This window comes from Oryctolagus cuniculus, chromosome 3, assembly GCF_051225735.1.
Source record: "Oryctolagus cuniculus isolate XC-2025 breed Fujian yellow rabbit chromosome 3, ASM5122573v1, whole genome shotgun sequence".
Classification (NCBI taxonomy): domain Eukaryota; kingdom Metazoa; phylum Chordata; class Mammalia; order Lagomorpha; family Leporidae; genus Oryctolagus; species Oryctolagus cuniculus.
This window is the reverse complement of record NC_142869.1, coordinates 93,695,537-93,722,217: the sequence shown is the minus strand read 5'-3', so window position 1 is coordinate 93,722,217 and position 26,681 is coordinate 93,695,537. Positions and strand designations below refer to the sequence as shown.

The following is a 26,681-nucleotide window of genomic DNA, read 5'->3' as shown; positions in this document are numbered from 1 at the left end:
AGGATTTGGACCACCCTGCACTGCTTTCCCAGGCACATTAGCAGGGAGCTGGATCAGAAGTAGAACAGCCAGGATTTGAACACCCATATGGGATGCCAGCATCCCAGGCAGCAGCTTTACCACTACATCACAATGCTGTCCCCTTAATGTCTAATTTTTAATCACTGAGTTGTAGATAACCATATAAATACATTGATACCCAAGAAAAAAATACAGGTAGATGGTTTTGTCACTAAAGAGCAAGTCAGTCCTATGAAAATTCCAGTGATGCTCATGGGTGTAACTATGCTCTCAGTATATGCCATACACAGTGCCCCGCATGTTTTTTGTATATTACTTCTTTAAGTACAGTCCTCAAAAATCTCTCTTTAAAAAATAAGCTTCAGTTGAGTTTATCTGCTGTATTTTCTTACATCATGAGTTCTGAACTTTTCGTTTAGTATATCCAGAAATCACTCTGTCAAAGAACCTCTGCCATGCTAGAATTAGAGTCTGTATTTCCCACGAAAACATAATATTCACTGCATTCTCTTACTCCTGAATACTCCCTAGCTAGACTCCCGTGTACCCTATATTGAAAACGACCACCTTAGAAATTGTTATTATTTGACCTCTATACTGTCTAGCAGGTAGAAGTTTATCTTAAATGTGTAATTATTCATGTAAGTAAGCATGCCTCTGATTACAAATGAATCCTGTTAGAAGCACCTGGCTCCTGGCTTCCGATAAGCCCGGTGCGCCGGCCACAGCGCACCGGCCACAGCAGCGGCCATTGGGGGATGAACCAACGGAAAAGGAAGACCTTTCTCTGTCTCTCTCACTGTCCACTCTGCCTGTCAAAAAAAAAAAAAAAAAAAGAATCCTATTGTATACTTGCGAATGTGTTATAAAATAGTTACACCAAGTATATAGTATGAATGGTGCAAATATATAGTGTGAATGGTGCTACTAACATCTCCCGGCTGTGATGGGCTCATTAGCATCTTCTCCTGGAGTCCATCTAGAGCTCAGCATCTTTTCCCTCACAGCTCTCTAAACAATCAATACCAATAGCTAGTACTTCTCATCTGAAGTGAATTTTATTTGCCATCTCTAGGAAGGCATAACTTTATAAAAGAGTTAAATATCTGTAGGGGTTTAAAAAAAACTGAAACCGAGAGTTTTGATATGATAGAATGAAAATTCTGTATGATGAGCCAGCTTGCTTTTGTTGCCTATATTCTGTCTGATCTCCAAAAGAACTGAAGGGATTCCATAAAACCAGACAGGACAAAATACACTCATGTAAAAAGAGAATACTCAATTGGAATCTAGTATTGAAGGTTTTACACTCTGACTAAATTTTACATGAGAATTCTGTCCTAATAAAAGAATTGCAGTCTTTTATCTAAGTTGGTTGACTAAGGTGGTTTTCACAATAATGACTAATTAGGAGAAAATAAATTACAGTGTTGCAGACATGATGTGAAGCTATGCATGATTGCATTATCACCACATTTGTTTCTGTTACCACTCCCACTATAAAAGTTTTGGAGTTCCATTAACTTAATTCACAAAAATTAAGTCTTACTGTCATAGTGAGAGCAAACTGAAGTGAAAATGTCGTAAGGAAAGATTACTTGTATTCGCCTGAGAAGATTTCAATGAGGTAACATTTATAGAGTTACAAAATGTGGAAATAGCAATTCATGTAAAGCATCCAAAAATATATTGTGCCACAGAGACTATGATTTTCTGTTGTAACAGTTCTTAAAATTCCCAAATCCAACAAGGTAGTAACATCACCATTTCCACCTGAGCTGTCAATCTTGATTTTTCATATTCTAAGTGCTATTAAATGGTTAACTCACTATGTCTTGATTTAGATGCTTATGCTCTCTCAACAGGTAAACAAGAAAAATGAGCAATTTCTAAGAACCTTTGTTCAACTAAGGGAGAATAATACTAATTAATATAGAATGCAAAATTTTAATAGCATAGAATCACAGCTTTTATTTTCAAATTTCTGTTTCAGATGTTCTTCCTCCCTCACTCTTCCCGATTTCCTTCTCCTTCTCTCCCCCAACACAAAAGAAGACTATTAACAGATTTTTGTTTTTTCTTTCACATCAGATGCAACTCCAGTAGTACCTTCACGGGCAGCAACTCCAAGATCAGTGAGAAATAAGTCTCACGAAGGGATTACAAATTCTGTAATGCCGGAATGTAAGAATCCTTTCAAGTTAATGATTGGATCATCGAATGCCATGGGAAGGTTATATGTACAAGAACTGCCTGGAAGCCAGCAACAAGAACTCCACCCTGTCTACCCCCGGCAGAGATTGGGCAGCAGTGAACACGGACAGAAATCTCCATTCCGTGGCAGCCATGGAGGCCTGCCCAGCCCTGCATCATCAGGTTCCCAGATATATGGAGATGGCTCAATCTCTCCAAGGACTGACCCGCTTGGAAGCCCTGATGTTTTCACGAGAAATAATCCTGGTTTTCATGGAGCTCCCAATTCTAGTCCTATTCACCTGAATAGGACTCCTCTTTCTCCACCTTCAGTAATGCTACACGGTTCTCCTGTACAGTCATCCTGTGCAATGGCTGGAAGGACTAATATACCTCTTTCCCCAACCTTGACTACAAAGAGTCCAGTAATGAAAAAACCAATGTGTAATTTTTCGACTAATATGGAAATACCGCGAGCAATGTTCCACCACAAACCACCCCAAGGCCCACCCCCCCCACCTCCACCTTCTTGTGCTCTTCAGAAAAAGCCATTAACATCTGAGAAAGATCCACTTGGCATTCTTGACCCGATTCCTAGTAAACCAGTGAATCAGAACCCTGTTATCATTAATCCAACCAGTTTCCATTCAAATGTCCACTCTCAGGTACCTGTGATGAATGTAAGCATGCCTCCTGCTGTTGTTCCTTTGCCAAGTAATCTCCCTTTGCCAACTGTAAAACCTGGCCACATGAATCATGGGAGTCATGTACAAAGAGTTCAGCATTCAGCTTCAACCTCCCTGTCCCCTTCTCCAGTGACATCCCCAGTGCACATGATGGGGACTGGAATTGGAAGGATTGAGGCATCGCCCCAAAGATCACGCTCATCTTCCACATCATCAGATCATGGAAATTTCATGATGCCACCTGTAGGACCCCAGGCCACTTGTAGTGGTATTAAGGTTCCACCCAGGTCACCAAGGTCAACAATAGGGTCCCCAAGGCCATCAATGCCATCAAGCCCTTCTACCAAGTCCGATGGACATCATCAGTACAAGGATATCCCTAACCCATTAATTGCTGGAATGAGTAATGTACTAAATACCCCAAGCAGTGCAGCTTTTCCTACTGCATCTGCCGGAAGTGGTTCTGTAAAGAGTCAGCCTGGTTTGCTGGGAATGCCTTTAAATCAGATCTTGAACCAGCACAATGCTGCCTCCTTTCCAGCAAGTAGTTTACTCTCAGCAGCAGCCAAAGCACAGCTAGCAAATCAAAACAAACTTGCTGGTAACAACAGTAGCAGCAGTAGCAATTCTGGAGCTGTTGCCGGCAGTGGCAACACTGAAGGACATAGCACTTTAAACACCATGTTCCCTCCTACTGCCAACATGCTTCTCCCAACAGGTGAAGGGCAAAGTGGTCGAGCAGCACTAAGAGATAAGCTGATGTCTCAGCAAAAAGACTCATTACGGAAAAGAAAACAGCCACCTACCACAGTGTTGAGTTTGCTCAGACAGTCTCAAATGGATAGTTCTGCAGTTCCTAAACCTGCACCCGACTTGCTAAGGAAGCAGGGTCAGGGTTCATTTCCCATCAGTTCAATGTCTCAGTTACTACAGTCTATGAGTTGTCAAAGCTCTCACTTGAGTAGCAATAGTACCCCGGGTTGTGGGGGCTCAAATACTGCTTTGCCTTGCTCTGCTAACCAGCTGCATTTTCCAGATCCCAATATGAACTCCAGTGTTCTTCAGAATTCACTGACACAGAACATACCTTTAAGAGGGGAAGCCGTGCACTGCCACAATGCAAACACTAACTTTGTTCACAGTAACAGTCCAGTCCCTAACCACCATCTTGCAGGTTTAATAAATCAGATTCAGGCTAGCGGGAACTGTGGGATGCTCAGTCAGTCGGGCATGGCTTTAGGAAATTCATTACATCCCAATCCACCTCAGTCAAGAATTTCAACGTCCTCCACTCCAGTGATACCAAACAGCATTGTTAGCAGCTATAATCAAACAAGTTCTGAAGCAGGTATGGTTTTATTAGAAAAAAGTACCCAAAGGTACTAAACTTTTCTACGTTTTTTTAAAATTTGTACCAAAATATTTATTATGATGAGAAATGATCCTTTCCCCTTTGTGAAATTCTCTTTGTTTCTTTAGTATTTATAATTTTATTTACTGAATGCTAGGGATTTGTCTTTGGAAAGAATAACAGCTAAGGGAATTCAGCGCTTCCATTATTTGTTGTCAATCTATGTCATTTTGAATATTGTTTGACTTTCAGTTGGTTGTGTATTCATTGGACTCTAGACTGCAAAAGAAGCCATAGAAGGCAGGGTTTCCTGGCTCATGAGACATGACCTTGGTCTATGACAATATTAAAGCCGTTTCCCCTAGCTTTTGTTTGTATTCAGGTAAATGAAGCTCATCTTGGAAAACCCAAAAAAAGCAAAAATAAATGGATATTTTTTCTTGCTGCTGAACAGAAATAGGTAAATGGATAGGAAAAGGTAACTAGAAGTTGTATGAAGTAGAAAACTGTCTTTCTAATGTGTTCTTTTATCCTAGTTTGCTATACTTTATTATTATTTGTCTGAGAAAATTCAAAAATGGTTATTGGCTACTCCTTTTTTAAAAAAAAAGGTAATAATTTAAGTTTTCTAATAAAAAAAGGCTTGTCAACCTGATTTCTAGAATTTTTGATCTTGAAATTGTTTTACAATTTTCTTCTAGAACAAAATCATTATTTTTACCATTGACCTTAAGGATTTGAACCCAAATTTATTGTATCTCTTCACCCAAGACAAATTTATTTTAAAATTAGACACATTAGAGAAAGAACTATGTTTTGTGCAAGAGTCCTCAGAAATTGTTGTCAAAAACTGTACAGAAACATTAAAGAGGTAAATTCATTGAGTTGTAAGAAAGTATGACCTTGAAAACATTAGGAAAAAATACTCAGAACTCAACACTAATGATTCCAGATTTGTGGGAAATGACAGGGAGGAAATAAAAGATGATTGTAGAGATCTTATTATTCATCTATGAAAACAGCAGGCTTTAAAACCCGGATTGCTACTGGAAATGAGAAAACTGCTGAGGCTTCTACTAATAGGCTGTTGTGTAGATTTGTGTAGAGTGTATTATACCATTGTTCTGGGAAAGCATTATAACCTACATGTCTATTACTGATAGTAAAATCAAGAGTTTTCCTTCCTAATGTTGCCAACTTATACCTATACCATCCTTCACAATTTGTGTTACATGTTATGTTTTGATGTTAGTATTTAATGAACTGTTCGGTGACCTCTTTTGTTAAAAAAGAATATAAGGTTTAGAAGATATTTGAAATGCTTAGTGCCTTCTTGATAATTTTAGTTTAAGGAATCTTAAAAAACTTTATTTTTTGTGTGTTTAGCAGGATGCTTATCAGAGGGGCTTCCAAGTTTTCATTGATTCACATTCCTTTTTTTTTTAATAATTAGACACAAATAAAAATTTAATCTTATGAGTTTCACACATTAAAGTTACAAAACACCCATAACTATTTAAAAATACACCATATTCATTGAGTATATTTTCAATCATCTTGATGAGACATTATTAGTCGCCTTATATTATATAATTATGATACTCTTTACCTCAGTTTATTTCATTGCAGATCTAAGTTCATAGGAGCAAAGTGTATGAATTTTAGTATAATGATATATTTCAATTCATCTATAATGGAAGAGACCAACATTTATTTATATTCTGATTTTCAAGTTTAGACTTATTTCATCTAGTCTTGGTCATTTATTTTCTTGTTCCATGTATCTCTGTAAAACATATGACCTGGATTGCTAGTACTGGAGGTGTCAGAGCACACAGGTTAAAATTTATTAATATTTAAAATGCATTAGCATATAAATAGCTAAAAGGGGCAAGAATAAATGTCTAATAATGATAGGGATGTGACCAATTATGTGTGTGCTAACAGGAAGTGTATACTTAATAAAAATCTAGGTCAGTAAGAATTTTTAAAATATTAAACTTATTAAAATTAAATGCTAATTAACATGCATAGGTCTGATTTGCAGTTGGTTATAAAAATGGACTGATTAACTAATTAATGTTACTCTTTTCATGAAGTAAATATTGAAGAGGTCTCTAATGTCATGTTTCTCTTTGCTATATAGTGAACTGTGTCAATTGAGTGTACTAATTCCCCAGACTAAATATCTATTTACACTGACATTTTTTCATCCATCAAATAATCATTGAGTGCTGGAGGACAGGAATTCAGAATAAAACAGCAGATGACAGTCATGGCTTTCCATATAAGAATTTTACTTGGTATTCTTAGTGTAGCAGTAAGACATTGAAAGAAAAACATGTTTTATTCTTAAAATGTTGCTTATTGCTCTCTTACTTATTATGTGTCAAGGAATTTGCCTACATTATTTGCACTCTGGCAGTTTTCCAGAGCTTAAGGTATTCTTGTCTCCATTACACTGATGAGGAAATTGAGCCTTGGAGAACTTAAATAACTATCTAGGATCATCCATAATTGACTTAGAATCTGAACTCAGGCTCATCTGATTCTGAAATCCATTTTTCTTCCCAGTTGCATTGAGTTCTGCATCTGAAACATTGCTAATTGAAAATCCTGAAACGTATTGCTTTCCCTTTCTAAATCTTTTCAATTGCTCAATAGATAATGAATTAAAGCACATTAATCCATGTTTAAAGTCACATTTGCAAACTTCTGATGTACTTTTATACGAAAGTCAGTTGTTTTGCCTTCCCCCTTTGGACTCTGATTTTATAGCATATAATGATTAGAATGTTTGTTGCAGTACAATTGAAATGTCCAGAATATCAAGAGAACCACTCATTATTTGTGAATTGCATTTGGAAATCTTTCTTTTAAGGAATTATCGCCTCACTCAGATAAGAATGGGTCTCCTGGTAGAAGACATGTCAAAACACTTTTGAAAGAGGTGACTGCAGATTTTGCTAGTCTTGCCAGTCCAAGAATGAGAGATAGGATGGTGAGGGTGAAAAAGACCCACAGGAAACATGGTCCAGCCCTACTCTGGTAATTGTAGACACAACTAAGGCAACTTGCTGCTCAATCCAGTGCCTTTTGATACTCTTAAGCAATAATTCAAAAACACTGCATTAAGACAAGAAATAACCTGCTCTGAAAAGGCTTAATTAGATAATGTATTTTCAAAACTTGTTTTAGAGAGAATTTTTCTATCATATATTAATTTGGGGATGTATATGTGAATTCTGTGGAACACATTGAAAATGTACAACTTAGGTATGGAAATTGGAAGCAGATAAAATCAAAATCAGATAAAAATAAATACTTAGAAAATTTTTCTGAAACTTAAAAATATATAGGGCCCTATTGTTTTTAACATATTTTCATATCGCCTTTCTACTAAAGATTCTAAATACTTTGTCTTGTAAAGTTTATAGGCTTCTGTTAGCTCTTTGAATATCAAGGTGCAAGTAAAATTTAATAGTAACAGATTTAGAATCTGACCAGTAGGATAGTTGATGACATTCCTCAAAGTGTAAACCAAAGCTCTGGTGAATCTGGCAGCCAAACCCCAGAATTCCAGGTTCTCACTCAAAACACTCAAATACAGATATGTTCTGGAACTCCTTCAGTAATTTATATTTCAAGCAACTTTCAGTTTTCAGAAAGTGATAACCTTCAGTGTGTAAGTAGTTCCAGCACATGCCTTGTGGTTTTCTGGTTTAGAGAGGAATACAAAATCAAGTGCCCTTGACTGGCATATTTCAAAAGGCATATGCCTTGTGGGGCATCTGACTACTGCACACCTGCTTACTGTATAGCAAAAACACCTGTGCCAGTAACTAAGTCCAGTACTGAGAACTCAGCCCCATCAATATTCTCAAAACCCATCCATCCCGTGGCCTTGTTTTTCACAGTTTTCAAAGAAAAAAAGATTTAGATTATTCTGCTAACATACTTAATAAAAACCCTACCTCCTTTTAATATGATAATCATTGATTATAATATAGTTTTTTCACTTTAAATGCTTTTTATAGTCTTTTTTCCTAATGAAAACGTTTAATTAACTCTTCTGAACAAATGAAAATATCATCATATGAGAGGGCAGAGGGTGGGTTTGTGCCAGAAGAGAAAATAATTTAAACATTTATTTGCCTTAACTCTTAAAGATATACATTGACTAACAAGAATATAAATAAACCTACAAATAAATATATGTTCATGAGTATTTATATATAAATATAAAACTATTTTTTTAGCTCTACAAGAGAAAGTGTTTTCTTTCAGCACAAAATACCTTTGGTTGAAACTCAGGACAGCCATTGAAATGGTAGGTATAAGACAATGAAATAGTTCACAAAAGAACACTTTTGGTAAAAGACTACAAAGTAATGAATTTAGGAGTTTTTTGTTCTGTGTGTTTGTTTATCCTCAGAATTTGCAAGTAAAGAAAATAAAGGGAGTTGTGCTCTAATTTCAATTTGAGACTACACGTGTGGAAAGGTTACAGGGTGAAATGCTCAATGGTGGATTGTACCATGTAAGTTCTCTCAAAATATGGGGAGATTATATAGAAATAATCTAGTCTTATATATGCTAAAGTAGACTGGGAAAAAAGGCAGAAGTCTGTTGAAGGTTTTGGCTGAAAAAATAACAGTTGCTTTTAGAAAAAGTTCCACCCAAAGTTTTAAATGCCTAAATCGTATAGCCTATCTGAAACATAAGATTTATAGGTTAAAAGCTGCCCTCTGTTCTTGTTTTCTAACCAAACAACAAAGCTATATTGAATTCAGGACTGTATGATAAAAATCTATGTCTTTTCAAAAATTTTGCAAAATGAGCCATTTCTTCTTTGCTGTAAGATATTTTTACTACAGACAATGTCTTGCTGTTTAAGAAGGTCTTTTAATATCAGGGTTACACCACTTACTTTGTTTACATATTCCAGGGTTAATGTTTCTTTGTGTACAAAAGGAGTTAAGATTGTTTGACTAAAGAAATTGAGTCTGTGTAATCAGAGGTGATAACAGAACTCAGAGTGGTGTGATATGTTTGCTGATTCAATGATCTATTTTGTACCTTTCAAGAAATAAATTGTCCCAGTGTGAAAATTGGGAGAAATTTATTCCATTGCAATACCTTAAGCTTATTTGTAAAAGAAATTCTTCAGTTCTCTAGGAGATGCCTAGCTGCTGTTTACCAAAATCAAATGATCTGAAAACATTTTAAACAGTTTCAAAAAGTTCTCAGATTCGGTGGAGTAATGTTAACTCTACAGAAATTTGACTCTTAAAAAATAGTGCTAAAAAATTTTCTTGTGGTGTCATCAAAATAGATTTCAGTTCCACATACCCAGAGTACTAAGTAACTCAAATCATAAATAAAGGTCTTACCATCCAAGAACTTAAAAACATTAACACCAGTCAAGCAAAGAGTAGACTAAAAATTATTTCCTGAGAATTCCACATCTTACAAATTCAAAGCAACAGTTTACCTATTTACAGATTAAATGTGGAACTAGACAACAGAGGTCTGGAGGAGTTACTGAGGTATTCCTGGGGTTGGAAATGCATAGCATCTGTTGAAGACCCGTGGACATGGGTCTAGGAGTATTACTCATCACTGGTAAGCTGGAGCAGAGCTGCTGTGCTACACATGGGCACAGGGGCCCCTTGCGCCCTGCCGTCTGATAAACATGCTGCTTGGTGCACAGCTTCATAGAACACCCCCACAAATTGAGCAACTCAAAGATCTGATCCTAAAGCAGGGTTTTCAGCTGTTTTTACTTCCCACAATAAGTAATTAACTTGCATTATAATTCATTAAACATGTTTTTAATGTGTAACAATAAACATTTCATGAAAAAAAATCCTTACTATATGTGATGTACTCTGGTATATTTTCAATCTCCTTCTATCTTATTCCATTTCTTTTTTTTTTTTAATAGTAGTCATGGCCCAATGAAATTATTTTATCTCCCACTAACAGACATGACCAAGTAGTCACATATATAGCTTACGAAAAACAGATTTTCAGTAAAATAGTACCCTACCTCTTTTCTTCTTTTTTTTTATTTTTTAAAAAATTCTGTTCTGTTTCACTAGTCAAAAAATACTGGCCAGGGCTACTAAATGTTTTTGCAGCCACTAAAGATCTCAATACTGCTTTAAAATATTCATAATGAAACCAGTTGAGCAAGCACTTATTGAGCACTTAGGCTATGCAAAACACATTGTTAGTACTGCAGGTCAAATGCTATAACAGAAGGGTACAGAGTTAATCTAGAAACTCAGCTTGCCCTGGTCATTAAAATGAGATAAACTTCCAACTGAAACATTGCTGAAACATTTTAACCATTGTGCATTTTGGTGCATATTCGAAGAACAGAAATCCTACTGAGCAACAACTCTTCTTAGTATTTGTTTCTTCAGGTTAAATAACATGAGATAAAAAATACATTTGCTTTTAAAAAGGAGAATCTTTGTTACTTTAGTAACAAATCTGAACCATTTTCAAATTCCAGTAGTCTTCAGAATAATTTTGTGTGTTAAGAAAGAAACAAAACATGATTGGGAGAAAAAAAAAAAAAGAAAGAAAAATCTCTTTTCTGCCTGCATTACCACCACCAGACTGGCACGACTGACCACCCTGACACAGTCAACCGCACAGAGATCATCCCCAAGATGTGCGTCTCTTCCAGTGCTCTGCCATCCTCCCAGCAACTTGGCCCTGTCCAGGAGGGAGAGCATTTCTTCAGATTCTGCCACTGTGCCCTTCACCAGCTTCGCCACCTCCTAGTGTGTTGGGTTTTGGGTCCCTCCCTCCCTGCCTTGTAGGTACCAAATAGCCACTTGTCCTGGGGCTTCCCTTGGCCTACTGATAAAGGAATGTTAGGAATTCACATCAGAGTCCAAAGCACAAAGGTAGAGATTGATACATTCTTATAAATACCCATTACCATGCTCTATTACAAAGGTTTGAGAAGGTAGTTTTGAGAGATCCAACCTTCTCATGAAAGTTATCTTTCAGGTTTTTATTGTTACTAGAAGGTAGTATTTTAGAGAATAGAGATTTCACTATTGAAATGTGAATCACATTTGTTAGACTCACTAGACCATGATATTTTTTGTTTTATCTCTAACAGCATTTATTTGTATTAAAGATTACCATTGACCCTATTTGCAATGAAAGTACACTTTACCAAAGCAAATAGTAAAGGTCAAATGGTGAAGGAATACCTTCATATATGACTCATGCCTTCAGTTCTTGGGTTTTATGGATAAAAATCTGCATTTGGGCATATTCATTTAGAAAAAGCTTCCAAGCATAAAGTAGTGTTTCTTCCAAAGTGGAGATCTAAATCAAGCTGGTAAAATGGCATTTTTAAAACCCTTCATTGGTCTGAGCTACATGCTGTTTCTTAATGACAAGCAAAGATATGTATAACAATATCGTTAATATATAGGAGCCACATAAGAATTTCATAATAAGATTTTACTACAATATGAACGATGACTTTCCTCAAAGCAAATTGGTGACCCAGAAGAGAAGTAAGTGTGAAGAGGTCCACATTACCTTTATTGCAAAGCAAGTTCTAAAATGAGGCAGATAAAACATCTCAAAAAAGTAATTACATTAGGAAAATTTCTTTAAATAATGTTTACTGATGCTACACACACCTAAAATACAAAAACACACATACATAAATAAATACCTTAAACAACAAATGTGTGCAGAGTTCTATTTATATAAATCTACCCAACTGGGCAATCTAGTTCCAAACTGCTGGATGATCTGTCTCTGGGTGTTGAGGCAGTCACATGATCTCTCACCAACCAAGTTTGTTTTAGGGCTTTTCCAGTCTTCTGTCCTTTTTGAAAGAAATTACAGCAGTTTATGATGCTGCTGCTGGTGTGAAATAATTGTTGTTTCCAATTAAAGGGTTTCTCTGATTTACTAACCTGATCCAGTCTCCCAGCTGCCTTTTGATTATATAACTGCTCAATGTTTAGTGAACAGTTTGCCTTTTTTAAAAACTATCCCTTTCATTGGATTAAGCACAAAACATCTTGGCTAAAAAAAAAATGTTAACAGCTTTCACAAAACATTTTTCTGCCCATATTTCAACAGGCCATGCAGGTTTTATGCATGACTATGAAGTAGGTTCACCAGAGTGTGTGTATTCAAGATTAAGTAACTCAGAAATTAGCAATCTCCAAGTTTATCTTTAGCTATAAAAATTCATATGAATGCAGGATGCCTTGGGGTGAACCTCTTCCTCTATACATTTATTTAACCTTTTGGGTTCCCTGGAAGCCTTCTAAAGGAATTTAGCATCTTCCAGCCATCTCCTGTCCAATGTCCCTTATCTCTTTGGCAATCGGCCCCTCAAATCTACTAGAAAAGAGATTTTCACCTTGCCATATGTATATGTGCCCACACACACAGCATTAAGTTTATCTGATTCCTAGAAGTTAGGTACAACTTTTATCATTGCACAATTCATTCAACCAAAACACATCTTTTGAATGCCAATCATGTGTTAGAGACGGTGTTAGGTCTTAGAAACAGAGGAAAATGAATGATTGTTGCCTTTAATGATTTAGAAAGATGATTTCAAATTTCTTCACTGCTTGCTTAAGGCAGCAAGTTTAATCATGGCAGGAGGGAGTGGCTAGCATGGGGCAAAGAGTACCTGATGTCTGCAGTCTTACTTCTCTTTGGGAGAAATAGAACTCTTCATTATGCTCCTTCCACTTTGTTATTTCTTTGTCTTTAATTTTTTTTTTTTTTTACTTTGTCTCTACTTACAAGCCCTGTTTATCTCCCAGGTGAAATGTTGTCACTTATGTAGTTTTCCTGACTCCTTCCATTTTAAATTGTCCCATGTAACATATCTGTCACAGCTCTTTGCATATTGTATTGTACTTGCACTGGCTAATATGTGGAGAGTCTTAAGAATTCCTGGTTCATAATAAGCTGTTGATAAGTATTTAAGGGAGATTTCCATGGTTATCACTTGGCCTAAACTCTGAGTTCCTGTGGGAAAGGAAAGCACTTTGTTTGTTATTGTACCATTTCTATCCTGTTGTCTAGCAAGAAGGATGTAACTGTTTGTAGAACTGATTTGCTGAAAATTAGAAAAAATAAAATGCATCTTGATCCACATATTTGTAGTACCTTTAAGAAGTTTGGAGTATTTGCCACTTTCTTGTTGGTAAATCAAAAATTCACTCAGACTAACAACACGATGTAATTCCTTGAAAATATTTAGATTAAAATAATGTTATCCCAAAATGGCAGCTTCCTTAAATCATAAATATGGATGCTTTTCCGTTGCAAGTTAAAGATTATAAAAAGTATTAATAACCTTTAAGGAAAACATTCATCCTACAAAGCCATGCCATATACATGCTAGTGTGTTTTGAAAATGTACTCTGCCTGTGGTTAGAGGAATGGGGATCTCTGCATTTAAATCTGTCATTATTATTTGGCAGATAGGAAAACTTGCCACTGAGAGCAATTGCTAGTAAGCACTTTTTATTAGCTCATTTAAAAAGATGATTTCCAAATGCAAATAAGGCACAGTAAGTATTTATGGAAATAGCAGCAAGATTTGAGAAGCAATGAAATGTTTAAGGTGTTGATTATTTTGTAACAAATCTGAATTAATCTTTAAAGAATTGCCTACTTCAGCATTTGGTATGTCTTACCCTACTCTTGGTGGACATAGTCATTATTTCATGTTAATATTTCATAAATATTTATATATTTTCAAAGATAAGGTTTTTTTTAAAATCTCATTCTTTAAGTGAGAGCTTAAAGAAGACACTGAAACAATTACAAATTCTTGTTATAGAGATATTTGGCAAGGTGTGATGAATGTTCTGATTTATACTTATTGTTACCATAGCAACACAAACTGATGGCTAATATCAATAGGCATGATAATAACTCTTTTGTTTGTATAGATTTTGACATATTACAAATCTTCCACTTACTATTTTTGGTTCTAACAAAATATCTGTAAAAGATGTTCATCTTGCTGTTGTATATAATGAAAAAAGCCAAAATATAAACGCCTAACTTTAACATAATGATTGAATAAATTTGGTCAATTTATATATTACACAATTAAAATATGGATACAAAGTCTGTATATTAAAAATCCTATGGTATCCTATTAGGTGAAAATAAGAGGGATATGAAATTATATTGGCACTGCTGTTACAACTGTGAGAACACTTCTGTGTATTTGAACAAGGCTTCCATGGTAACATGGTCAAAGATGTTTGAATCATTTGAGATTTCCAGTGACATTGGTGGTGTTCTTGATATCATATACATGTTTAATATTTTAAAATGAAATTAAATGCATATACTTTTAATAATATATTTATCAAATGTATGACATAAAATAATGCACCTCTTTAGGGGAAGACCTTTTACAAAAAAATTAGAATATGATTCTGCCTTTCTCTAGCCCACCCTGTGTGCATCTGCAGCATGAGGGGTGATTTCAAAGAATGTACTGCCTACTCTGTACCCCAAGAGATGAGTTTCCAGCTGGTCTTGGTTAGGACCCAGGTTTCTTTTTATTTCTCTAGATAATTCTGTTGTCCAGGTTGAGAACCACTGATACAGTAACAGCTGAAATTTTATGTTTTGAAATAAATTCCCTGAAATTTTCACCTCTAGTATAAGACTTTCAAGAATAAAAATGCTATTTAGGTCTAATGTAAGGAATCATAAAGTACAAAGTGTCTTTATACTATCAGAACGACAGAGATTCTTAATCATTTTTATTCAGTTAAATATAATAGTATTATAAAACTCGTATTATTATACTTATTATATAAGTATAATAAGAGTATTGATGAGAAATTACCACTCATACACTATTTATAGGAATGTAAATTGAATGTGTATTGATCAATTTTACTGAAACTAATTTGACAATGTGTACTCAGAGTATTTAAAATATGTAACTCTTTTGTCACTGGAATTTCAAAATGTCTAATTTAAGTATTTGTCCTTAGAAAATAATTGGACATAATAGTGTTGATAACAATAGTTAGTATTACAACAGTGAAAGATTGGAAACCATCAACATATGATTGTGGATTTATTAACTTACAATAGATTCATACATGCCACTAGTAAAACGGTTCTGTACATAGAAGTTAAGATGTAAAGATATTCATAATACATGGATAAATGAAAAGTTACAAAATAGCACTATGATTTTAAAATACATGTAATATTGTGTTTGTTTAAAAATATATGTTTTATATATATATACTACGTATATATAACATTCTATATAAATATATGTCTCCATATGTATATACATATAGATGGGAAAAACCTAGAATGCTATACACTAAAATATTAATAGTAGTTTTCTTCATAGATGCTTTTTATTTTCTTGTGCTTTCGTGCACATTCCATTTTTGTGTTTATATTTTTGGGGGGTTAGTAAAACCAAGTACTAGGCTGATAAATCAAGATGAAAAGCATTTTTAAGTGAAAAAAAATATGCATTTTATGATGCTTTGTTACATATATGTAATGTGCAACACTCATTATCGCATCTCCACCTCATCCAGTTAGGAAAAGCAAGCTATTTGATAGTTAACAGCTGTGTCTTAATATACTAAACTTCTTCAATTTATTTATTTGCAAAGTAGGTGAAGAAGAATACATTTAAACCTAAGTCCCATCCCATTAGCAAATGTCAAACCATCTCTGGTTACAGTTAATCTAGTTACAATCAAGCAGGGTGACATTTAACAAATAAGTTGCAATGTATCTTAATGCATTTTTATGAGTAACCTTGATTAAAAGCCACAGTGAATAATTGTTTGTTTTTTCTTTTTAGGCGGTTCAGGACCATCATCTTCCATAGCCATAGCTGGCACCAACCACCCTGCCATCACAAAGACAACATCTGTTCTTCAAGATGGCGTCATAGTTACCACCGCAGCTGGAAACCCACTGCAGAGTCAGCTGCCCATTGGGAGTGATTTTCCTTTTGTTGGCCAGGAGCACGCACTTCATTTTCCATCCAACAGCACTTCAAACAACCATCTTCCACACCCCTTGAACCCCAGCCTCCTCAGTTCTCTACCTATCTCTTTGCCAGTGAATCAACAGCATCTCCTAAACCAGAATCTATTAAATATCCTCCAGCCTTCAGCAGGAGAAGGCAAGTCTGAGATCAACCTCCACCCTTTAGGTTTTCTCAATCCAAATGTAAACGCTGCTTTAGCCTTTCTCTCCGGTGACATGGATGGGCAGGTATTACAACCTGTTCACTTTCAGCTCTTAGCAGCCCTGCTTCAGAACCAAGCCCAAGCAGCTGCCAGGCTTCCCCTGCCATCTTTCAATCTGACCATCTCAGATCTTTTGCAACAGCAAAATACCCCTCTACCCTCATTAACACAGATGTCAGTCCCGCCAGACCATTTGCCAAGCAATCAGTCAGACAACAGCCGAGCTGAGACCCTTTTAACCAGCCCCATGGGGAACCCTTTACCAAGCTTTGCAGGCAGTGACACTACTTTTAACCCCCTGTTCCTCCCAGCTGTCACTGGGGCCTCGGGATTAATGGCCTTGAATCCCCAGCTGTTGGGAGGTGTCCTGAACTCGGCATCGGCCAACACCGCTAATCATCCAGAGGTTTCCATAGCAACCTCCTCCCAGGCAACCACTACCACAACCACTACATCATCAGCAGTGGCAGCACTGACTGTCTCAACACTTGGTGGGACAGCAGTGGTGTCAATGGCAGAAACATTGCTGAATATATCTAATAATGCTGGGAATACACCTGGTCCAGCTAAACTCAACAGTAACTCTGTGGTGCCACAGCTACTTAACCCTCTACTGGGGACAGGTCTGCTTGGTAAGTTAAATTTTTTCACAAATTGTTACAAAAGAAACGTTTTTCTAATTCTATTTTCTCCTTTTTAAAAACTCCATTTTGTCACACCATTTTTAAAAATGTTTTCGTTATGTCACAGATTGCTTAAGGAACTAAATATAACAACACCCACACACAACCGTAGTTATACAAACATGAGAATGACTTTTCCCTTTCCCTCTATTCTAGCAATTCTAACTCATTTTAACCTGCTTTTTCTTGCCTTCTAATTCTGATGCCACCTAAACCTAACCTACCCATCATTCTTTTAAACTGAGCCTTATTTTTCAAATAATGAAGCACAGGGACATCTTAAAACTAACTTTTATTTGAATTTTAGTTGATGTGGCATCACAGGGTTAGTATGAGCAGCTGCACGGTGGATGGAAACGGTTTGAGGAAGCGTTTTCCAGGTGAATCCTAAATAAACAACTAAATGCTTGTCCAGCAAAACAAGAAACAAGACATAAAAACACTGAAAACTGAACCTTGCCCAAGATCAATGAAACAGCCCCTCCAGCTGCTGCTAGGTTTTCTGAGATACTATTTTTTTTTTACTCCTTTGTGTCTTAAAAACAAAGTTCTTCATTTAGATGATCTTATCACAAAAAAGTTAATGTTGACTGGTAGATGCTGATAACAAGAACACAAAATGTAAAGATTCTGTCATGAAGTCTAGAAAGAGACAAATGTACATATTGGTGTCAAGGGCATTTTCAGTATGTTAAACAAAAAGAAAAAAAGTGAAAACTTTGTTAATTCTTAGATTTCCAGATTTAATGGATACCTTTGAAGTATAGCATGATTAGTCCTATTTTGCATTCAAATCATTGCAGTGAAATAACCGGAAAAGCATTACAGATTTACATATTTCAAGTTATAGGACAATTTTTATGAAATTATCCTTCAAACAATTTCACAATAATCTTGAATATAAATGTAATTATTATGATGGTTATACAATATTTGCTTTTAATAATTATGACAGCAGTTATTTTGTGTTGCTAGCTTTCCTTACAATTTTAATATTAGGTAACCAACTTTTTACTAGAAAACAAAGTGCATGTTTCTGACCAAATCTCTCAATTTATTTGGTGGTACTTACTGATGACTGTGGCTTGAGAACTGAACTTTGTAAACAAAGTCTAATTAAGCCAACTTATTTTAATTGTCAAATAGTTATAAGTTTTAGAACACTTTGGGAATAATTTCAACCTTTAATTTTGGTGCTTTAATAAAAATAGATTTAAGGAACCATATAATGCTGACGCTGAATATATATATAAAGATTGGTTAACAGAAAAAAAAAACAAAGAATAGTTAGCCCTTCCATTATATAAAATTAAAAAACTAATTATGCAAGGAAAACTAATTAATAAAACTACTCTTTCCTTACCACTTAATAAGACATTGAGGAGAAAAGAAAAAGTATTACCTAAGTAAGTTTAGCTTTTAGTTTTTGTTTCAGGAATTTTCAGGTACAAAGATAGGTGTAGGACTTCAAAAGAATCATATTGATTTATATTTTATGTTTTCCAAACTGTAGGTGATATGTCATCAATAAACAATACTTTGAATAACCATCAACTGACTCATCTACAGTCGCTGTTAAACAACAATCAAATGTTTCCTCCAAATCAGCAACAACAGCAACTTCTCCAGGGGTACCAGAATCTCCAGGCATTCCAAGGACAGACCACAATGCCTTGCCCAGCTAACAGTAATCCCATGGCTTGTCTGTTTCAGAACTTTCAGGTATTCTCCTTCTCAGGATCACGTCAGTAAAAAAAACAATGGCTGGATTTGTTTAAATGCTTAATTTGAGGCAAAGAAGAAAAAGATTATGTGTTCTTTGCTTCTATTTATTGTTAATTCTCATTCATAAGCATTGATAAAAATTTCAGGTTTTGGTGTGGTTATTTCATTTTGGTTGAAGCATCTCAGTCATCCTTTTTGAGCTGTTGGTAAAAACTGAACTTTTATCCTGAATTCTTACTTGATGAGTTCCAGTTTTTCATTGCTGTCAGATTAAGACCCACATCCTTAGCACACCCAGTTCCAGCATTTCCAGCCCAAGCTCTCACCTCTCTCCTCCTGGCTTCAGTCACATGGTCTTCCTGGGTTCTACGAAGTGAATAAATTTCTGATAGATTAAGAAGCTAAATGAAAACAGCATTAAATAAATATAAGAAAATATAGAAGTTTTTTAAAAATATAATCCTGAGGTAGAGAATGCTTTCTAAGCAGACACAAAACCACGATGTCAAAAGGAGAAGTTAATAGAGTTGAATACCTAAAAGGATCAAAGATATTTCAAACAATTAAAAACAAGTAGCAACCTGGCAGAAAATATTTGCATAATACATACCAAATATTTTACACCTGTAGTATAAAAAGACTTCCTGCAAATCAGAAAAATAAATAGCAAATGAATAGAAAAATGAAAAGTCAATATGAACAGACAATTCATAAAAAAATCAAGATAAACTATTAATAAACATGAAACTGATCATTTACACAAATTACAGCACTAATATGTCCATTAGACTGATGCTGTCTATTACTGACAAAGGTGTAGGGAAATGGATATTATTGGTTGGGTTGGAAACCTTTTATTTAAGGTATACAAACTTCATGTATTTCATAAATACAAATTTAGGAACACAGTGATTCTTCCCACCAGACCCCACCCTTCCACCTACACTATTATCCTTCTTCCTCTTCCCGCTCCTATTCCCATTCTTATTTTTTTACTAAGATAAATTTTCAATTAACTTTATACACATATGATTAACTCTCTAATAAGTAAAAAGTTCAGCAGATAGCATGAAAAAAAAAATTGTTCCTCAACAGTCGAGACAAGGGCTATTCAAACTCATTGCATCACAGAGTGTCAATTTCATTTCTATAGATTACCTTTTAGGTATTCTGTTATTTACCACAAATCAGGGAGAACATATGGTATTTGGTCTTTTGGGACTGCTTTATTTCACTAAGTATGATGTTTTCCAGTTGCATCCATTTGGTTGCAAAAGACAGGATTTCATTTTTTTTTACTGCTATGTAGTATTCCATGGTGTACATGTACCATAATTTCTTTCTCCAGTCTTTAGTTGAGAACATTTGGATTGTTTCCATATCTTAGCTATTGTGAATTTACCTGCAATAAACATGGGTACAGATATGCTGATTTCATTTCCCCTGGGTAAATTCCCAGGAATGGCGTGGCTGGGTCATATGGTAGGTCTATATTCAGATTTCTGAGATATCTCCATACTGTCTTCCACAGTAGCTGTACCAGTTTACATTCCCACCAACAGTGGATTAGAGTACCTTTTCCCCCAAATCCTGCCAGCATTTGTTGTTTGTTGATTTCTGTATGAAAACCATTCTAACATGGGTGAGGTGAAACCTCATTGTGGTTTTTTGATTTGCATTTCCCTGAAGGCTAGTGATCCTGAACATTTTTTCGTATGTCTGTTGGCCATTTGGATTTCCGCTTTTGAAATATGCCTGTTTAAGTCTTTTATCCATTTTTTAATTTTATTTTATTTTTTGATAGGCATAGTTAGACAGTGAGTGAGAGAGAGAGAGAAAGAGAGAGAGAGAAAGATCTTCCTTCCGTTTGTTCACCCCCCAAATGGCCGCTACAGCAGTTGCGAAGCGCCGATCCGAAGCCAGGAGCCAGGTGCTTCCTCCTGGTCTCCCATGCTGGTGCAGGTGCCCAAGCACTTGGGCCATCCTCCACTGCCTTCCCAGGCCACAGCAAAGAGCTGGACTGGAAGGGAACAACTGGAACAGAATCAGGTGCCCCGACCAGGACTAGAACCGGGGTGCCGGCACCGCAAGCAGAGGATTAGCCTAGTGAGCCGCAGCACCGGCCTTACCCATTTCTTAACTGGATTCTTTGTTTTGTTGATGTTGAGTTTCTTTATCTCTTTATATATTCTAGATATTAATCCTTTATCTAGTGCAGAGTTTGCAAAAATTTCTTTCATTCTGTTGGCTTCCTCTTCACTTTGCTGAGTGTTTCTTTTGCAGTTCAGAAATTTCTCAATTTGAAATAATCCCAGTTGTTAATTTTGGCTTTGACTGTCTGTGCCTCTGGGGTCTTTTCCAAGAACTCTGCCTATGCCAAAGTTTTTGCCATAGCATTGTCTGTGTATATGAAGGCTATTGATTTTTGTGTGTTGATTTTACCAAACTCTTTTTTATGAGTTCCAATAGCCTCTTAGTGGAGTCTTTTGGATCCCCTATAAATGGAATCATGTCTTCTAAAGTAGGGATAATTTGACTTCTGCCTTCCCAATTTGTATTTCTTTGATTTCGTTTTCTTGCCTAATGGCTCTGGCTAAAACTTTCAGGACTGTATTGAATGGCAATGGTGAGAATGGGCATCCTTGTCTGCTTCTGGATCTCAGTGGGAATGCTTCCAACTTTTCTCCATTCAGTAGGATGCTAGCCATGGGTTTCTCATAAATTGCCTTGATTGTGTTGAGAAATGTTCCTTTTTATACCCATTATGCTTAAATTTTTCATCATGAAAGGGTACTGTATTTTAGCAAGTGCTTTCTGTACATCAATTGAGAAAATCATATGGTCTTTGTTCTTCAGCTTGTTAATGTGATGCTATCACACTGATTAATTTATGAACATTGACCCATCCCTGCATACCAGGGATAAATCCCATTTGGCCCAAGTGAATCTTTCTGATGTATGGTTGTATTCGATTGCTTAGTATTTTGTTGGGGATTTTTGTGTCTGTGTTCATCAGGGAAATTGATCTGTAGTTCTTCTCTGCAGTCCCTTTTTCAGGTTTAGGAATTATGGTGATGTTGGCATCTTGGAGTTTGGGAGGATTCCCTCCCTTTCAGTTGTTTTGAGTAACTTGAGAAGAATTGGAGTTCGTTCTTCATTAAATGTCTGCTAGAATTCAGCAGTGAAGCTATCCGGTCCTGGGCTTTTCTCTGCTGGGAGGTTCTTTATTACTGATTTAATTTCCATCTGGTTATTAGTCTGTTTAGGTTTTCTATGTCTTCACGGCTCAATTTAGGTAGATTGTATGTGTCCAGGAATCTATCCATTTCTGCTAGGTTTCCTGATTTGTTGGCATACAGATCCTTGTAATAATTTCTGATGCCTCTTTTTATTTCTGTGGTGTATGTTGTTGCATTTCTTTTTCATCTCTAATTTTATTGATTTGGTTAGTTGGATCAGTGGTGTGTCAATTTTTTTTATTTTTTTCAAAAAACCAGCTCTTCATTTTGCTGATCATTTGTATTATTTTTTTTGTTTCCAATTTTGTTTATTCCTTCTCTAGTTTTAATTATTTCTTTTCACCTACTGTTTTGGGTCTGATTTGCTGTTGTTTTTCTAGGTCCTTGACATTCACTGATAGCTCATTTACTTGGTGCCCTTCCAGTTGCTTGATGTAAGAACCAATTGCTATAAACTTTCCTCTTAACACAGCTTTTGCTGTATCCCATAAGTTTTAATATGTTGTATTGTCATCTTCAGGTGTTTCCAGAAATTTTTTTTTATTTATCTATCACCCACTGTTCATTCAGGAGCATGTTGTTTAGTCTCCATGTGTTTGCGTATGTTCTAGAGAGTCTTGAGTTGTTGATTTCCAACTTCATTCCATTGTGGTCAGAGAAGATGCATGGTATGATTTTGATTTTTTTTTTTTTAATTTGCTGAGACTTGCTTTATGGCCTAGTGTGTGGTCCATCCTAGAGAAAGTTCCCTGCACTGCTGAGCAGAATGTGTATTCTGCAACTGTAGGGTGAAAAGTTCTGTACATATCCATTAGGTCCATTTGATCTATAGCATCAATTAACTCTTGTTGTTTCCTGGCTGATTTTCTGTCTAGTGATCTGTCCATTGCTGAAAGTGGGCTACTGAAGTCCCCCATTACTATTGTATTGGAGTTTATGTCTGCCTTTAGATCCATTAACATTTCTTTTAAATAGCCAAGTTACCTGTAATTGGATGTGTATATGTTTATTATTGTCAAATCTTCCTGTTGAATTAACCCCTAATCAATTCATAGTGCCGTTCTTTATCTCTTTTAACAGTTTTTGTGTTAAAGTCAATTTTGTTTGATATTAGAGTCACTACACCAGCTCTTTTTTGGTTTGTTTTAGCATGGATTATCTTTTTCCATCCTTTCACTTTCAGTCTGCATGTATCTTTATTGGTGAGATGTGTTGCTTATAGACAGCAAATAGATGAGTTTTGTTTTTTACTTCATTCAGCCAGTCTGTATCTCTTAACAGGAGAGTTTTTTTTTTTTTTTAATTTATTTAACAGATAGAGTGAGGCAGTGAGAGAGAGAGAGAAAGGTCCTTCTTCCGTTGGTTCACCCCCCAAATGACCGCCATGGCCGGCACTGTGCCGATCCGAAGCCAGGAGCCAGGTGCTTCTTCCTGGTCTCTCATGCGGGTGCAGGGCCCCAGCACTTGGGCCATCCTCCACTGCCCTCCCAGGCCACAGCAGACAGCTGGACTTGAAGAGGAGCAACTGGGACCATAACCCGGCACCCATATGGGATGCTGGCACCGCAGGCGGAGGATTAACCAAGTGAGCCGTGGCACCAGCCCCAACAAGAGAGTTTTAAAGGTGACTATTGATAAGTAACATCTTGGCCTTGCCATTTTTACATAAATAATACTATTTTTTACTCTGGATTTCCTTTGTACTTTTGCTGGGAGATTTTCTGCCTTCACCTTCTTTCATAGTGATGACTATGTTTCTGTGTCTCTATGTGTAGCACATCCTTAAGCATCTTTTGTAAGGCTGGATGAGTGGTGACAAATTCTTTCAATTTCTGTTTGTTATGGAAGTTCTTTATTTCACCTTCATTCATAAATGAGAGATTTGCAGGGTACAGTATTCTGGGTTGACAGTTTTTTTCTCTTAAGACGTTGAGTATATCTCACCATTCTCTCTGAGCCTATAGGGTTTCTGATGAGATGTCAGCTGTGAGTCTAATTGGAGATTCTCTGAGAGTAATCTGCCATTTTTCTCTTACACATTTTAGCTGCCTTTATGTTTTACTTTGGAGAATTTGACTACGATGTGTTGTGGTAAAGATCTTCTCTGGTCATGCCTATTAGGAGTTCTATGTGCTATACTTTAACATTCCTTTCTTTCTCCAAATTAGGGAAGTTTTCTGTAATTATTTTACTACAAAGTCCTTCCGATCCATTCTGTCTTTCCACACCTTCAGGAACTCCTAAGACCTATATGTTGGGTTGTTTGACAGTATACCATAAATCTCCAACACTGTTTTATAGTTTTCTAATTTCTTCTTCTTCTTCTTTTTTTTTTTTTTGGTCTGACTGTATAATTTCCAGAGATTTGTCTTCTAACTTGGATATTCTTTCTTCTGCCTTACTAAGTCTATTGTTAAGGCTTTCTAGCACATTTTTTATTTGATCTTTTGAATTCTTCATTTCCAATATTTCATTTTGATTTCTCTTTAAAATCTCTATTTCATGGGAAAAAATTTGATTCATGTCATATGTGTATTTATTTAATTTATGGATGTGCTTCTGATTACTTCTAAGTAATCCTATGATCAATTTTTTTTAGTTCTGTTTCCGGCATTTCTTCAATCTCTTCATCTTCACATTCTAGTATTGAAATGTTGTGGTGTTCCTTTGCAGGCATCATGTTGTCTTCCTTATTCTTGTTTCTTGAGTTTCTGTGTTTATTTTTAGGCATTTGTAGAGATACTTGTTGTTTTTTTTTTTTTTTCTTTTCCTGTGATGGCTTTTATCTTTGGACTATGCTTCTGTGTGTTAGTGGAGTGTCTGCTCTTTCTGTGAATACCCAGAGCTGTGTGCTGGGTGTGGTCAGGGAGCTCTGTTCAGTGCTCTGGGATGAGGGGACTGTCCAATGTGCCACCTAAGTTGGGTGTGGTAAATGCCTTTTTTTTTTTTTTTTTTTTAGCAGAGGAGTGGATTTGATCAGTTCTGTTGGTGTAGTCGCACGCTTATCTCCTCTACTCCAAGAAGACAAAGGCTCTAGCCCCAGTGGGTACAGTATTCATTCTCACTGGCAAGGACCACATAAAGGATCTGAGCAGTCCTTAGTGTGAGCACGGATCTCACAGCAATGCCTCTCACCAGGCAGTCAGGGAACTCTGAGCGTTTGGAGCTGCCCACAGTGATTGCTCAGCTACCCAGCTACACCCTGAGCCCTCCCACGCAAACACAGTCTTTTCACAGTCTGTCCAGCACACAAGGTTCCTACAGTCACAAGCACCCAGCCCTCTGTCAGTTCTCCAACCAGACTCAGGCATCTCCTCTCAGCTGGTTGCTATACATTCAGATACAAGCTGGCGCAGCTGTTACATGTGTCCAAAATGGTGCCTGCCCTCTCTCAGCTAGTTACAGGACACCAGTGTCAAGGCAGTCAGGGAGAGAGAGATGTGTCCCCTTCTTTGTACTGTCTGTGTTGGCAGGTGCACCCCACCCCGAACTGGACTCTAAGCTGGACTCATGCTAGACTGTTCCCACAGCTTTATCACCAATGGGTTGATCTGCTGTGGTCTGGTCTCACCTCACTCTCCATAGCTGGTGCTGAGGCTCTCAGCTGCTAGTATCCTGAGTTGTGTGTGTCCATACCCTCCACATAGATCCACAATGTCTGTCTAATTTGCATGGAGTTTCATGTGCCATTTTCTCCCTAACTCCTCCCTGAGATTGCATTATCTCGCTTTCCTTTTTTTAACTATCTTCCCCTAGACGAGAGCAGTAAGCTCCCTCCCTGTTCCACCATCTTGGAATCAGTCCCTGGATAGACTTTTAAATACACATGTCCTTTGGCCAGGAAGTTCAACTTCTTTGTCTGTTTCAGAGGAATCTTCAAATGAAAGCAAAACAGTCCATGAAGGAGGGAAGGAGAGAGGATAGAGTGGGAAGTATCATTATGCTCTTAAAAATATATATATATATTATAAAATACATGAAATTTGTTTCCTTTTTATAAGTAAAAAAAATTAGAAAAGCAAAAGAGCTCATACCTGAATTTCATTATAACGTGATTCATGGTATCAAAAATTTGAACCGCTTACTTGCCATCAGTAGTGAAATAGTTAAATATGTTATGGTATGGCCATTGAAAATATTAGGCAGATATACATAATCTTATATGAAAAATGTGTAAAATCACAAGACTTCAATACTGTGGTATTGCAGAACAGTGTGGTAGAATCCCATTTTTGATGAACAGAAGAAAGAAGGAGAGGAAGGAAGAAAGAAAGGAAGGGAGGGAGGGAGGAACACTAGGTATATACCTACACATATTAATGTGTTAGAAGTCGCTGCAAGGATGCAGTCCATCACTAGCTGCCTACGAGACAAGAAAAGAGTTTCAAATGGGGTAGGAAAATGTAGGTTTGAGTGAGGAATAGTGGTGCAGAAAATGTTTTTATCTTTTGACAATTACAAAATGTTCTTATGTATTTGTAATAAAGCAATTTAGAATGGAAGAGGAA

At 36.4% G+C, this 26,681-nt stretch overlaps 1 protein-coding gene across 18 annotated transcripts in view; it reads left to right on the top strand.

The window, feature by feature from the left end:
• Positions 1-26,681, top strand: part of MBD5 (methyl-CpG binding domain protein 5) — a 489,398-nt gene that overhangs the window by 431,161 nt on the left and 31,556 nt on the right. For 13 of the 18 annotated variants that reach the window (XM_070070952.2, XM_089329196.1, XM_089329193.1 and 10 more), the window contains 3 exons: positions 2,113-4,248; positions 16,133-17,158; positions 18,723-18,931. In XM_070070952.2, coding sequence (XP_069927053.2) covers positions 2,113-4,248; positions 16,133-17,158; positions 18,723-18,931 — 3,371 coding nt within the window. The remainder of the gene's footprint in view (positions 1-2,112; positions 4,249-16,132; positions 17,159-18,722; positions 18,932-26,681) is intronic. The other 5 variants (XM_017342834.4, XM_017342833.4, XM_070070956.2 and 2 more) reach the window with 1 other exon arrangement.